Source organism: Notamacropus eugenii, chromosome 5 (genome assembly GCF_028372415.1).
Source record: "Notamacropus eugenii isolate mMacEug1 chromosome 5, mMacEug1.pri_v2, whole genome shotgun sequence".
NCBI classification, from domain to species: Eukaryota; Metazoa; Chordata; class Mammalia; order Diprotodontia; family Macropodidae; genus Notamacropus; species Notamacropus eugenii.
In genome coordinates, this window is record NC_092876.1 from 399,385,018 (window position 1) to 399,400,880 (window position 15,863).

General features: G+C 36.3%; 1 protein-coding gene across 7 annotated transcripts in view; it reads right to left on the reverse strand.

Moving 5' to 3' along the window:
- JADE3 (jade family PHD finger 3) overlaps nucleotides 1-15,863 on the reverse strand; it is a 189,133-nt gene that overhangs the window by 62,328 nt on the left and 110,942 nt on the right. For 5 of the 7 annotated variants that reach the window (XM_072614539.1, XM_072614537.1, XM_072614538.1 and 2 more), the window contains 2 exons: nucleotides 9,296-9,355; nucleotides 8,345-8,427 (listed from right to left, as the gene is read on the reverse strand). The exons of the other annotated variants lie outside the window; for them this stretch is intronic. In XM_072614539.1, coding sequence (XP_072470640.1) covers nucleotides 8,345-8,427; nucleotides 9,296-9,344 — 132 coding nt within the window. In that variant the 5' untranslated portion in view covers nucleotides 9,345-9,355. The remainder of the gene's footprint in view (nucleotides 1-8,344; nucleotides 8,428-9,295; nucleotides 9,356-15,863) is intronic. 7 annotated transcript variants of the gene reach the window in all.

A 15,863-nucleotide genomic window follows, 5' to 3' on the forward strand; every position in this document is an offset into this window, starting at 1 on the left:
GAATGAGATAATAAAATTTAGTAGAACTGTTTGTAAAGTAAGAGTAAATAGGTTCAGTTCAGTGTACAGTCTTTATGATAAACACAATGGAAACTGAAAGGCTTTTGTTAAGTATTTTCTGATTCTTGGATCTGTTTAGGATTTGATTCAATGCAACTCAACAATTCTTTATTAAGTGCCTACTTTGTTTAAGGATGAGTGGTTTTTCAATGGCTAATCTTAAGGAAGTTTCACGTGTGGGTTTTGAGGTAGAAAAAGCAAATTTTTTCAAAAATATGTTCAAAGATTGTTAGGACTGGAAGGAATCTTAGAGATCACTTTGGTTCAACCTCCTCACTTTGCAGAGGAAGACAGAGAAAGCAAGAGAAATAAAGCAACTAAACCAAGGTCACACAGTAACATCGGCATTCAATCCTAGATCTGTAAACTCCAAACCAGGAGTTTTACTGTTTTACTCTTACTGTTTTACCATAGCTGCTTCCCCAATATAACTCATTTCCAAGTAATACTTCACTACTATGTGCCCCTTGGTAGGGGGAGGCTGGGGACTGAATGGAATTACTGCACATTACCTTAAAAAGTGATATGCTCTGCCACTGTGGCTGGTTCAAAGATATTTAGTATTGGGAGGTAGAAGGTAGTTTAAAAAGAAAGGTAGATTGCTCAGTAGCTAGAGCACTGGGCTTGAAATCAGGAAGTCATCTTCCTGAGTTCAAATCTGACCTTAGAAACTTACTAGCTGTGTGACCCTGAGCAAGTCACTTGGCCCTTTTTGCCCTGGTTTCCTCATGTGTTGAATGAGCTGGAAAAGGAAATGGCAAATCTTTGCCCAAAAAAACCCTAAAATGGAGTCACAAAGAGACTAAAACAACAAAGAATTTGTACCTTTATCTCTAAGATAGTTCATCTTATTTAGATATGGCCCATTGTTTTAGCTGATAATCTTTGCATCCTGACTCAAATGACATTTTAGATATTACTCCCAGGTCTATATGAAATGCAATTCTGACCGACATGCCTTTTATGACTTTACTGATGAACGATTAATTTGCTTTAAAAAATTCAAATCTAAGATTTTTCTATTTCAGCACCTGGGAGATCTACTTTCTCATCATATCAATCAATGAAATGACAGCTCTCAATGGAATGTTATCAATAATGAAATTTATTTCAGTAGAGTAGCATGATATGGCACAAAGAATACTGTCTCTGGAGTCAAAGGACTTGGGCTCAAATCCCACCCACTTTTTACCCAAGAGACTTTAGCTAAGACACTTAACCATTCTGCTCTCAGTTTTTTCATCTGAGAAATAAGAGATTATAAGGCCATACATTTAAAGTTAGAAGTCATCAAAACCAACCCTTTAATTTTACAGTTGAAGTTACTGATGTTGAGAGGCTTAAGGCAAAATCTGAACTCAAACTTTGATTCCAAGCAGTCTCTCTATTCCATAATGGTGGCCTCAAAGGTCCCTTCTAGCTTTAAATCTAGGATTTTGCAGTATGAGATACTGTAGATAACACTTTGGGATGCTTGAATGTAACATTTTTTGTTGTTGTTCAATTGTTTCCGTCACTGTCTGACTCTCTGTGACCCCATTTTGGGGTTGCCTTGGTAAAAAATATAGGAAGTTTGTCATTTCCTTCTCCAGCAAATTTTACAGAGGAGGAAACTGAGGCAAACAGGGTTAAATGATTCACTCAGGGTCACACAGCTAGTAAATTGATGGATTTGACCTCATGAAGATTCTAAGCCTGGTACTCTATCCACTGTACCACATAGCTGCCCTAGATATAACACAGTGCTACCAAAAAAGAAACAGAAGCTTTTGTAAATATTCTTTCTGACCAGCATCACAACACACATAAGATAAAAGAGATCAGGAAAAACAGGACTTTATTATTACTACAATAAATTAAGATCCCACTGTATTTTAGAAAAGAGATCCTAGACAACATGAATATAGCACAGAATGCTTGGCCTCGAGTCAGGAAGACTTGTGTTCAAATTTGGCATCAGACACTTCCCAGCATTGTGACTCTGGCCAAGTCATTTAACCCATGTCTCAGTTTTCTCAACTGTAAAATTGAAATAATAATAATAGCATTTACCTCCCAGGGCTATTGTGGGGATCAGATGAGATTAAAGAGATAACATTTGTAAAGCACTCAGCATAGTGCCTGTCACACAGCAGATATTTAACAAATATGTTTCCTCCTCCAACACCCTCCATTTCCAAAGAAACCGAGGCCAAGAAAGGGAAAGTGATGTCCCCAAGATTATGCAATTCAATTCAATAATTCATTAAGGCCCTACTATATGAAAAGCATTATGCTAGGTGCTAGACAAAAAATAAATCTCTGACCTCAAGAAGTTTAGTTTCTACTGAGGAATACTGCATGTAAGCAGATAATATATACGCTAATTTGAGGACAGGAAGAGTGGAAAGCATTCCTACGTAACCCTAGGCTGAATCTGGAAGAAGCTAAGGATTCTTAGAGGTAGAAATGAGGAGGAAGTAAATTCTAAGCATGAGAAGCTGCTTTGCAAAGTTATAGAGGACAAAGATGGAACGGTAACTTTCAAGAAGAACAAGTAAGCCAATGCTGAAGGAATGTAGAGAGCATGAAGGATGAGTGTGGTGAAAGAAGACTGGAAGGGCTGGAGGCAAACTATAAAGGGATGGAAAGCCCAAACTGGGAGTTACATCTTATCCAAGAGGCAATAAGAAACACAGAAAATTCTTGAGGGAAAGGAGGCAAGGTAGGGGGAACAGTGAGAGTGCCTTGGTTAGGTTTGTGCTTTAGGATGATTATTTTAGCAGCCAAGGGGAGGACGGAGTAAATTGGGGAGAGAATGGAAGAAAGGACATCAATCAAAAATACAGACTACTGTAATACTCTTAAGTGGGAGGTGATAAGAGCTTGAATTTGGGGAGTGGCTACATGAATAAATGGTGGACATGAACTATATTATAGAGGTAGAAACAATAAGACTTAGCAATTGACTGGATATGGATGGTGGGAAAGAACTGAGATAAAAATTTGATCTCTCATGGCATTCCTTCACTCAACCTGAGGCCACATTGGACTAAGTCAGTAACACAACCCTGTACTCTGGTCACTAGGTCTTTCCATGATGTGAGTGTATTTTTTATTGGTTGCATTAGCAGATCCTGAATGGAATTAAAAGGGAATAATGCTCTGCTCTTCTTTTGGTGGCTTTAATTCCTACTACCCCATTTTAAAGCATGATTAGAGTGCTTCTGACTATTCTTTCCCACCTTATTTCCTTTGTCTTGCCCTATACTTCTCCCCAAAATATGAGAATATTGTAATCATTCTAATTCCTCTCCCTTATCTACTCCCAACAAACTCTTAAAATAAAAGCATTTTTATTAGTATCATGGAAATATAACTTGATTGAGGTTCAAGAGACCAAGATCCTAGACTAGCTCATGAAGAAAGCATTTATACAGCTAGGTCTATGAATTTGGACAAATCAATTTACCTTGCTAAGTCTCAGTCTCTTCATCTATAAAATAAGGAGGCTCAACTAGATGATTTCTATGATATCTTCTAGTTCTAAAATTTGATGACTCTACACAACAATTTCACTGGGGGCTGAGGATGTGAGGAAACTCCTATCAAAGAAGGTCAGAATCCTTCTGAAATGTACAGGCTTACAATCATTGCCAGGAGCACTGAGAGGGTAAGTTACTTACCCATGATCACACAAGCCAGTGCATGTCAAAGGTAGAACATGAATTCAGGACTTTCTAACTCCACAGCGAGCACTATTCACTCTCTTCTATGTAACTATTATCATCAATAATGCCCTACTAACTATAAATTCATGGACAGTAAACTCTTTTTTTTTGTTCTTCGAGGAAATCAGGGTTAAGTGGCTTGTCTGGGGTCACATAGCTAGTAAGTAAGTAAGTGTCTGAGACCAGATTTGAACTCAGGTCCCCCTGACTCTAGGGCCAGTGCTCTATCCACTGTGCCACCTAGCTTTTCTAACAGTAAACTTTTAAAAACAATTAAGTGGCATAAATATATCTTAGTTATTTTCTGTAGAGTTCACAGAAAACCGGATCATAGAATCACATTCAGAACTAGAGACTAGTAAGTTCAACATTCTTATTTTATTTTTTAAATAAATTAATTTATTTTTCGTTTTCAGCATTCACTTTTATAAAATTTTGTGTTCTAAATTTTTATCCTCTTTCTCTCCTCCCCACTTCCCAAGACAACATATTATATAGGCTATGCATGTACATGATATAGGCTATATAAGTACAATCATATTAAACATATTTTCACATTAGGCAAATTGTAAAAGAAGAATCAGAACAAAAGGGAAAAACCACAAGAAAGAAAAAACAAAACAAAAAAGGCAAATAGTATACTTTGATCTGCATTCAGACTCCCTGGTTCTTTCTCTGGATCCATTTTCTATCATGAGTCTTTTGGAATTGTCTTAGATCCTTGTATTGCTGAGAAGAGCTAAGTCTATCAAAGTTGGTCATAGCACAAAGAAGTAAATAAGAACATTCTTATTTTATAGCTGGAGAAAATGGGGCACTGGGAGGTTAAGTGAGTGTCTGTAGGCAAACAGCTAGTAAGTGTCTGAGGAAGGAATTTGGGTCTTCTTGGTACTCAACAAATATACATTTATTTCCTTCATTCTGGAGCTCCATCCAACTCATCATGAAGCCTCCACCTGTAACAGTTGCTCTTGGGAAAATACCTGTTCCCTTCCCATTTCCCAGAATATCTCAAAATGAAGGTATTTACTAGAGTGACCCTCTCAAGACAGAAATGAAACTTAATAGGGTCAGTTCCACATAAATCAACTATCACTATTTCCATATTCAGAACAGAAAAGCTTTTTTTTTATTATTTTGATGGAGGTAACTCTTTAGTATAAATAAGTTTCTATTTAAATGTTTAAAATGTTCTATTTAAACTCAAAGAGGTGAAAATGAGTGGTTAACATATTTTCTTCATTTTGATACTAGAGAAAGACTGGATAGGGGAAGGCAGCTCTCATCCAACATTATCTTCCAGCCAAAGAAAAGGCTAGGATTTAAAGATAAACTTCAAAATCTTTACTTCTTTGCCTAGAGTAACAAAGGGGAGGAACAAAGAGAAACTGTGTAATAAGTTATTTATGTCAAGCAATTACTAATACTGTTTCTCCCAATTTATGAACTTAAAAAAATAACTCATATACATGAATTTCATTCTCAGGGGATTTGGCATCACTGTACTTGTTACCCCTAAAGACAAAATAATAAAGTGGACACTCAGTTGCATCTGGCTGGAGACTGAGTGTGGAACAATGGGCTGATTGTAACACCACTGCAGTAGATACAATTTCTCTCTTCCTAGTAAAGTTTTGTAACATTCTTCATAAAGAGGGATAAAACTAGAATGTAAAATTGGCTTCAGTCAGGAAGGAAGGGTCAAGAAGGTACTGGATCCTATCAGCATTCCTCTTGAGCACCTCCAAAAACACAAGATATCTACCTCTTAGCTGGGTGAGGTAAAGAGGCAACAGGAAGGTTATCAGAAGTTTGGCACAGGATTCAAATTCCATTCATTACCAGGGAGTCTTCTTATCAGAATTCCTGAGGGCTACAGATTGTAGAACAAACTATAACTAGGGGCAATTTACAAACAGGAGAGGTGGTATGGATAAAAAGGAGGCCCACAGAAAAGAAAGAGATAAGCATGGGGAGAGAGACTGAGGACAAAGGAAGAGGCCTAAGAGAGTAATTTGTGACTAGGGGTTTTTACAACTTTTAAAAGAGTGTCTATAGCAAAGCTGAATTTCATAGATGCCAAAGCCTCTGGGGAAAATATTTTCCTGAGGTCAGAACCTCTACTAAACACTCTGATATCACCTAAGAGATGACTTTCCTGTCTGAATGGATGCCAAGAGACAGAGAAAGGAGAAAGTCTCATCTGAATTCCTGCTAGGACTCTAACTTAACAAAAACTGCTATATAAGTGCCTAACATCTTTACAGATGACTGGATGGAGCCAACTATGGCAAAGTCCTTGCTGCTAGGAAGGCAGAAGCTGGTATATTGTTTGACTTCAGGAGTTCTGAGCTGCAATTGGACTAACATATCTGTTTGCATTAAGTTTGGCACCAAGATGGTGGACCCCAAGGACCTAGGAACCACCAAACTGCCTAAGGAGGGGCAACTGACCTCATCCAGAAAAATGAAGCAGGTAAAAGCTTCCATGCTGATCCACTATGAGAAGGAATCTATGATAATCCAAAAGTCCAGTCAAAGTTAAGTCACCGTATGAGCAGCACTTGTCATAAAGATTATTTAAGGGATCAAATATGGCTGAAACATGACTCCTTATTATAATATCTAAGATTATAGCTAGCAGGGTAAAGAAGTTGAAGGCCTTTATTTAGGGTTCCCATAGAGTAAGGGTGTGCACAAGTTATTTTGTTTTCTAGGATTCCTATTATCAAATTCCTGTTCTTCATTACAGTGTATATTAAAAAGGTACTGTATTCTCATACCGTTCAACCACATAAGCACCTGAGATAGTAGAAACATGTCAGACAACACAAATGCAAAAATGTTTAAATACACAGTACCATCCACCAATTTTCGAACCTTTAGAAATAACCTAGAGTAGAAAATGAGATGTTTTAGTTATATTTCTTTCCCAATTCAGCATAGTTTCTTCAAAGTAAAGGAAAATGATAATATCAGTTATACTCAAAGGACTCTAAGAAGGAGAAGAAGGATATTTTTAGAATCCTCTAAGAAAAATAAGGAAAGAGTCTCTGTCCTACTTTATGAATTCAGAAAATATATTTCACTTCCCTAGCCATTCAGGGGTTAATTAGTAAAAGACATGTTAATATAATGAACTATTGCCCACAAGAATATACATTTAATGCTATTAAATGGCCAACAATAATAACAATTCACACGTGTATGCGGCCTCAAGTTTACACAGCATTTTCTTCACAAAAATGGAGGAGGAAAATCATGAGTGGGATTCATTCTTAAGATTACACTAACATTTGTTACATTTCATGTAGTAAAATGCAAACACTTTGAGAAAAGGGACTCTGTCTTTGTATCCCCAATGGCTATTATCACAGTAAGAATTTAATAAATGTTTACTAATGAATTCATATATGGAAAGTTCTCACGAAAATTCTGTCAAATAAGCTAATATATTATAGATGATCATATTTCTAAGTCAAACAATCATCTATTGAATGTGTGCAGTATACCCGGCAAAATGTTAAATGCTATAGGGAAACCCAAAGAAAAGTCAGACATTGTTCTTAATTTCCAAGAATTGAATTCCAATTATATAGGATATAATTCTTCAACACAAAGGTTAAAAAATTTCAAAAAGTTTGCTTGGGGAGTGATAGCATAGATTAGATATTAGAATGGCTAATCAGTCAAATCTCAGAATATTAGAAGTCCTAAGTATCTCAAGAAATGATTCCCCTTATTTCAGTGGGACCAAGAATTCAATTTAGGGATTACAAACCAGCAACCCCAAACCTGAGTGGATTTGGGGATGCTTAGAATCAGGGATAATTAGATTACAAAAGTATGCAGTCTCCTGTTCTGCTACTGGTAGGAACATACTTCATCTTCAACCAGGGAAATCTTCACCCAGTTAAACTGTGATTCATACAATTCAGGTACTAATAGATCATGTCTGGAAAAGAATCACCCTGGTATAGTAGGAAAAAGGAGTCAAAGGATCTGGGTTAAAATTCTATCTCTTATCCTAATTACCAATATGACCATGGTGCAAGTCATTTAATCTTCCTTGGCCTTGTTTTGAGGACATTAGACTAGATAGATCCTGAAGTCCCTATCAGCTAATTTACCAAGCCAAATACTGTATGTGGTTCCATGACAGTCACTAAAACAAAACTCCAAACAGCCCTTCAAATTGTGAAGATCCCAATTTTACTTCGTCCTTAGGAAGCAATAATCTTTCTTTAAAATGTGAGACAGTATAGTACAGTGGAAAGAATACTGGCCCAAGATTTAGAGGATCTGGGTTTTAATTCCTTGCATAACTTTACCTTGTCTGGGCTTCTGCTACCTCGTGTGCAAAATGAAGTGGACTGCTACTTCTACAGCTATGATCCTATCTAGGTGCAATGATTATAACTTACAAGTGGAGACACAGACCCACTGTTGTCTATTAGCACATACTTTACTCTGGAGGACTTCAGATAAGCCAGAGAAGGAAAAAAGCATTAAAAAAAAAACCCCAAACCCTGATCTTATCACAGGGTGCACTCAAGATGAATTTATGATCTCACCTCAGCAGGTTTCTTTCGTTCCTTTGCTGGAGTTTTTGATTTGCTCCTATATTTTGAGCAGGAAGAAAATGAAGTGGAAGGACCTGTGTAAAGCATAAAACATAATCTTAGTCGTAAGTTACTATTAAAAATATCACCCAAAAGAATATAAACTTGCTATCTTATCCAGGAGATATTGTTAGTTGTATGTCACTCAGAAGATCTTTTTAATAGAGGTTAGTACATTAGCAGATAACCTCCCAGCCTATATAAAAGATTAACAGGGTATTTTTTTTGCAACCACACTGCATAATATTTAGGAACAGCACAATTCAAGTTACACCTACATAAATAGCATCCTGAGGAACTGGGAAAAACTGAAACTGTTAAGCTGGGAAGCTGGCAAGGAGGATTATACTCAGCAATTTATCAAAATACATAAATCTCTGACAATTAGTTTTTGAAAAAAAGAATCACTGTGCACAGTATTTTTGAGACAAACATTTCCCACAGATAGATGAGAGTGATTATTCCCTACATCTAAGAAGTAAAATGAATCTGGTTTTGGTCATTTAACATGTGAATACTTGCCCAAGGTACCACACTAAAGTGACTAGGCTGGAATTGGGATTTAGAGCCTAAAATTCCCAGGCCTGGTTCTTCCTTTACAAACACTTCTATTCAACTTTATAAGGCTTTGCTTACTGTCCATGGTCAAGAAATGTGAAATGGCTATACAATTTGTATGATGTAAAAAAGTACAAAATCTGTTTTTCCATTTAATTTATCTCCCTCTAATAGAATTAAAATTTAGACTAAAATCAAGAGTCAAAGACACTGAACTGCAATTCCCCTCCCCCATCATTTTTTTTTTTTAATTATAGAGGGAGGTGAAACTGTTTGCCCTCAAACCACAGGAGGAAACCCACAAGAGGGGGATAGATCATGAGATTGCTAGTACATACTACTTACTCTCATTGTCTGAACTGTCACTGCTGCTTAGATGCCTGTGGCGTTTCATCTTGAAGCATCCTGAAGAAAAAGAAAAAGAAAAAACAAAACAAAACAAGACTGATACCATCCATTCTAGCAAGCAATCAAAGTTCTCTTATACAGCCTGCTGATTCACAGCAGGCAAATAGCATAAAGAGGAGGAATTTTGTCAAGGGTATTTTCAAACGACCTAGGAACTACAGGTTCTCTCTCTCTCTCTCTCTCTCTCTCTCTCTCTCTCTCTCTCTCTCTCTCTCTCTCTCTCTCTCTCTCTCTCTCTCTCTCTCTCATCAGCATAACAGTGCTCTATTGCCAAAGAGTATTAAAGCCTTACAATGTCAAGTGTGTCAAGCATTCAGCAAGGGCTAAGATTAAAACACGGGGAGTTGGGGGAAGGGGAAGAGGAGGAGACTGGGAAGATTAGAGTATTCAACTTGCCAGATGATTTATGAAGAAACATAAGCTGTATTCTCAATATGACCATGTCTGGTTGTCTCTAACACAGGAAGAGTTGCCATGGTGGCAAGTCATCAGGAAGGGGTTGCCAGGGGTGGGTGGTGAAGGAGTGGAGTAAGGGGTTTGGGAGATGGGGGAGGAATCAAGGTTGAAAGAAGTAAGAGATGAGGCTGTCCTTAGGGCAAGTGAGTCGGTCAAGTCTCATCTTAACAGAAAAAGGGTCAACCAACTCCCCTCAGCCACCTGCCCTCACTCTCCCCACAAGTAAAAGGAAGAACAGTAGCCTCATTTTAAATTATAATTAGACCAGCTATAAAGAATGTCACAGAAAGCATCCTTAATCTGAAGAGTGAATAATGCTTTGGTCTAATAATTCTAAAGGTCAAAATGTCCTTCTGAAAGGATGGCATGTAACTGATATATGGGAACAGGAGTATTTCCTGTGTATATTACATTAATTATGAAAGCTAGTATAGGAGATTGGTAAACTTGAAAGAATGAAATAAAAGTTTAGAAAAAAAAGCAAGGAGGAAGTAAAAAAATTAAAATCGAGTCAGTTGACAACATCCATTTCTCTGTGTAGAAAATAAGATTATGAGCAGTGAGAAGCTAGAAGAAAGCAGAAGTCTAGTTCACTGGCCTCAAGATGTCTATAACCCAGTATGAGTCAGGAAATGTAATTTTCTATAAGCAAAGTGAAATAAACCAAAGTATAAGTTACAGACTTAATAATCCTAATATCTAATTAGATGGATAATTTCCAGTCATAAATTATAGTTCTGTTTGCCTTTTTTTAAATCAAGGCTAAATTTATTTAAGCAAGATGAAAGTTCTGATCAGACCTATCAAAACTTTTGACTGTTTATTGCCTCGGTTTAGCTGCATAGTGTGAAATGTAGACACGAAAATTAATTATATTCCAGAAATGCAAAAAAATTTTGACTTAGAAAGAATAATCAAAGCACACATAATGTAAATGATTAGATTTGAATATTTTTGTTTAAGCAGGACCACAAACTAATTCTCAAATCCAATACACTGTGTGTCAAATATAAAGCTAATTATAATAATTCTTCATTTAGATGCTTTTATATAGTGATTTTCAAATAACAATTTTACAAATAACTGAAACTTAAGAGGTGTCATAAATTTTGATTTTAAGCCATTTAAAAAAATATACCACCTGCTTCTTTACCTTGTTAAAATATACTGAATGTAGTTTATTTTTTTCTTGGTAACTGAATACTATACTGAGGCAAAGAGGTTGTTTGCTTTGATACTGACTGGTCTTGGAATGCTGTCATCTGTTTTCTCAATATCAACGTCTATAGCACTACCAGGAATCACCTACATATCCTTCAGTTTGTCTTAAGGTCCTGTCGTAACTTAGGAAGAAATGAAATTGCCAAGGGGGAAAACAACTTCTAACTGAACTTATTATATTATTAACCTTATTTTACACACAATTTTAAGGCAATAAAATAAGTTCTGGTAGGAGGGAGACGTCTAGACTTGTCAGCTGAGTAATGCATGAGTGATAGACTCTAAGGAAGTAGTAGTTATATCCCCAAGGCAAAGAGGATTCATAGTTGCTTATCATTGTAAATGAGAACCAGGACCCAGCTCGATGCCCTTCATATCTTCTCAACACTGGAGTAAGGGCATTAGTGATAACTGTGGAGTTGAGTGTGATCAGCATGTCAATGTTGTGCTTGCAGTGACCAATTAGAGTTATTGTGAATTAGAGAATAAATAAGGATGGTACTTCATGGAAATATGAGAAACATTAGCATGAAAGGAGCTGGGTCGTGTTTCAGTGAAGATTCCTGAAAAATCTGAGGGAGTTTGTAGGTGTTGAGTTGCTCCTTCCAGTGAACTTTAGGAAGTTAGGAAGAGAGTTAAAAATTGTGCAGTGAGCAGAAAAAGTCATCCAGTTTGTGTCCAGCTGGAGAGAATGAATACGTGCAGAAACCTAATGCCAATCTCTCCATGCAGCAGTTCTAATATTCAGATATATGATGACAAAGCCCTGGCAAATATGAGATACATGACAGGAACAGTTCTGAGTCCCCATTTGTCTTGGCATGGGAAAAGATAACACTTATAGTAGGGGTGAGGGAGAACAGGGGACACATAATTGGAGAGAGAAAGAGAGAGATTGATTCTGAAAAAAAAAGGGTACTGGGTAAGCTGTTTTTGTCTTCTGCTAAGAAGTCTTGTCCTTTACTTCCAGATTTGTGGCTGTAATCCAGGGGATTGAAATTGCTAGAAATCTGAACTTGAATTTCTTGAATTTTTAATCCTTTGCCCCTCCAAACTGAAGGAAGAAATATAAGATTTTCTTCACATTTTCCCCCCTAGAGCAGGAGTTCTTATCCTGGGGCCCCCATGAGAAAGTTAGATAGATATCAATCTAGAAAACCTACATTAACTATAACAGTACATTTTCATCTCAGGTAGATATTCTGTCAGCTTTCTTAACTACTTCAATTCCTGTGTTTGTTTGCTTTTTTTTGGACAGTTCTGTGTACTAAGAGGATTTTCTACACCTCTGATACTACAGACGGGGAAGTTCAGAGCCATACTCTCAAGACTTTCAAACGTTTAAACCAATAATGAACACATGGCACTGCCTTGCTCTTTCAGGGAGTACACAAGAATTTTCATTTCAATCAAACTAGGTATTTTTATGGAATTAAAAATATGCACTCTTAAAATGCTGCTTATATATGGACAGGTTAAACACTAGGAACCAGTAGAAAACTGTGACTAAGTGTGTTTATTAGGTTCTATTTTTAGGACTTAAATGGGTTCCTCAGAAGAACCAGATAAGCCATGCCGAGAGTAACATGCCTTTTCAAATCTATCATGTTTAAGGTAAGACTATGTGACTTAACTAGCTCTTGGAAGTATGATGGATGAGATTCTAAAGGTCCATCTTTACTCTAGTTCAAGGAAGTTGAAGAGAGACAGATGTATAATAGGGAAATATAAGATCACATTCTGATATATTTGACTGGTTTCCCACCTCTGACTTCTCATAGGCCTATGACAGTCAGCTGATAATCTGAAAGTTCAGACACAGGACATTATAAATAGAAGTGTTCTAGAAAAAGGGTCATGTGGGAAGGGAGAAGATACTAGCTAGGAAGGAGAGCCATGTCTAGGGCAGGGATAACAAGTTGGCCAGATTGATAGCTGCCAAAGCGCCATTTTCTAATGATGAAGAATTTATAAGCCCTCCCAAGAATACTCTAACACAAATTCTTGAAATAAGGAGGAATGCAACCTCTTTACACTCCATAAATACCTTTTATGAGGACAAGTGTGGTAAACCAGGGAACCTCTCTTTCTATAAGAAAGACAAAACCCAAGAAGTAGGTTTTCCCTGCTCTAAACATGCTAGTTTAATTGACCAATAGTCTTTCCCTTTCTGGAAACTCCTTTGGAAATGTCCATGTCGGGAAATAACATGCCCTTAGCAACTTGACTAATTGGCTGTTCCTTGCTTGTGACATCAGAGGTATGAAACCAATCACACTGATCTAAATAATACACCCTTTAGCCCTCCTTCAAAAACTCCACTGAGCAGCCTCATAGAGTGAGGGAGAGGCATTCTTTCACATTAGTTAGTGAGGAGAGGTTGGTATAACCTGTATGGAAGTTTTGGAAGGTATGTCATAGAGGATCATCACTGTCCTTTCTCCTGCCAAAGCCTGACGATTATCTCCAGAACTGCTCCTCTGCTGAGTCCCAAATATATTCTGTCTCTTCCAGTGGCTATGTCCTGATAGCATCCCTTTCTCCAGTATTGATTCAAATGCATTTTTTGTCCTAACTTTCTTTGCTTCCAGAATAAGAAAAGCTACATATCATAATGTGTGTCTATACAATATTTTACACACATACATATATATAGCTTTTGTATTAAACACTGATGGTAAAAAAAAAACAAAACTTCCAAAATCTATGTGATGCAGATTTATAAAGATAAAGAGCTATTTCACAAGAGATAAGATTCCAGATTTACAAAGAGTGATTTCCATAAAAAAGAAATACTAACTTTCTGCCACTACTTGAAAAGTAGATGGAAATCATAAATAATTAAAGAGATAAAAATTAAAATAACTCTGTGGTAGATTAACACTTTATGCCTTCAATTGGGCAAAGATAAGAAAATATGGTAAAATACAACATAGGTGTGAATTTGCTCCTCATGAAGCTATGAATCGGTTTATTTTTGGAAAGCAATGTGGAATTACACATAAAAATACTCTAAAATGTATGTCTTTAGACTCAGCTATCCTATTAAGAGGTTTTTGTATCAAAGAGGAAATTAACAGGAAAGCCAACATCTATCTATGCAAAAATAAGTAATATTATTGGCAACAGCAAGAAGTTGGAAAGAAGTACACACCCAGTGAATGGGGAATGATTGATTAAACTGTAGCATATGAATGCCATGGAATATTACTGCATCATAAACAACGGAAAATATGATGCAGTTAAAGAAATATTACAATATTTATATAAAGTTATGCAAAATAAACTAGTTTGAAATATATACTGACAATGCCTAAGTAAATGAAAATAATATTAAATGGCAACAAACCTTAGGTTAAAGGCAATGGATAGTAGGAGTATTACCTAGCTAAAGTACCCATATACAGTTTCCTTTTATTTTCATGAAATGCACAAAAACAAATACTCAATCATATGTACAATTTTTCACAATCTTTTTTTATTTTGCCCAATTATTTTGAGGAATTAATTTTGCTTTTTGTTTTATTAAAAAATTATCTCTAAAATATTTCTACAAAAATTAAATTAACTTTTAAAATTAAATGAAAAAGTACATAAACATTAACATTCCATTATCTGAAAAGAAATGGATATCCAGAATAAATTTTGAGTATTCTTAGATAATTTCACTGTAGTGACGACTTAAACTTAGTGCTTTTATTTTTAAAATAATCTTCTTATATGTGGGTGTCATTTGCATATAACTTCCAAAGTGAAATAAATGGAAAAATAAGTAAATCCTGCTTACTTTTCCACAATGAAGATTTTAATGTATTAATGAAGTGCTAAAGCATATATAATGGACTACACTTTTAAATAGATGCTCCTGGACAATAGAAATTGTTGGTTTTTCCTATTTGGAGAATTCAAGTCACTTCTTTTGAATTATTATGGATTTTATTTAGGAGATTCTGCAATATTCCAATGGGAGGAAAGCCTATATTTTTAATACCAATATTTTTCTGATAATGCTGTATGGTATAAGTCAGGGAACACTATAGTCTCCAAAGAACTGAAGCTGAGATTGATCCAAAGAGTGATTGCCCAAAGGAGAAATAAATGGTGGTTGTGAGCAGATTACAACATTATTACAAACAAGAAATTACAAAGTAAAAGTAACATAAAGAATGACATTAGAGAAATACATGTGCAGAAAAGAAGGGGTCTGGTCAGTGAATTTTTATTAAATATCTTCTATGTACCAGGAAAAGTACTAAGTGCCAGAGAAACAAAGAAAGGCAAAAGACAAGTCTCTAACCTTAAGAAATTCACAGTTCATTGGGAGAGACAACTTGCAAACAACTACATACAAACTAGCTATCTATTGGATAAATTAGAGATAGTCAACAGAGGGAAGGCACTGAAATTAAGAGGAATTAGGAAAGGCTTCCAGTGGAAGGTGGGAATTTAGCTGGACTTCAAGGAAGTCAGGAAGTGGAGGTGAGGAGAAAGAGAATCTTAGCTAGGAAAGTCAGTGAGTTTGGGAGATGGAACCTCTTCTTTGGGGAATACAAGGAAAGCAATGTCACTAGATCACAGAGTATATGGGGGTGGGATGGTATAAGGCATAAAAAAGTGTGAAAGTTGGGGAGGCAGCAATGAAGAGCTTTGAACACCAAAGAGTATTTAAATACCATTTGTATTTGGTCCTGAAAGTGATAGAAAGCCACTGAAGTTTATTGAGCAGTCAAATGACATGGTCGGACCTCCACAATGGGTCAGACATAGTCATAGCAAGTTATCACCAAAGAAAACCGAGATGTTTCACTGGTCACTCAAGGAAGGCCTA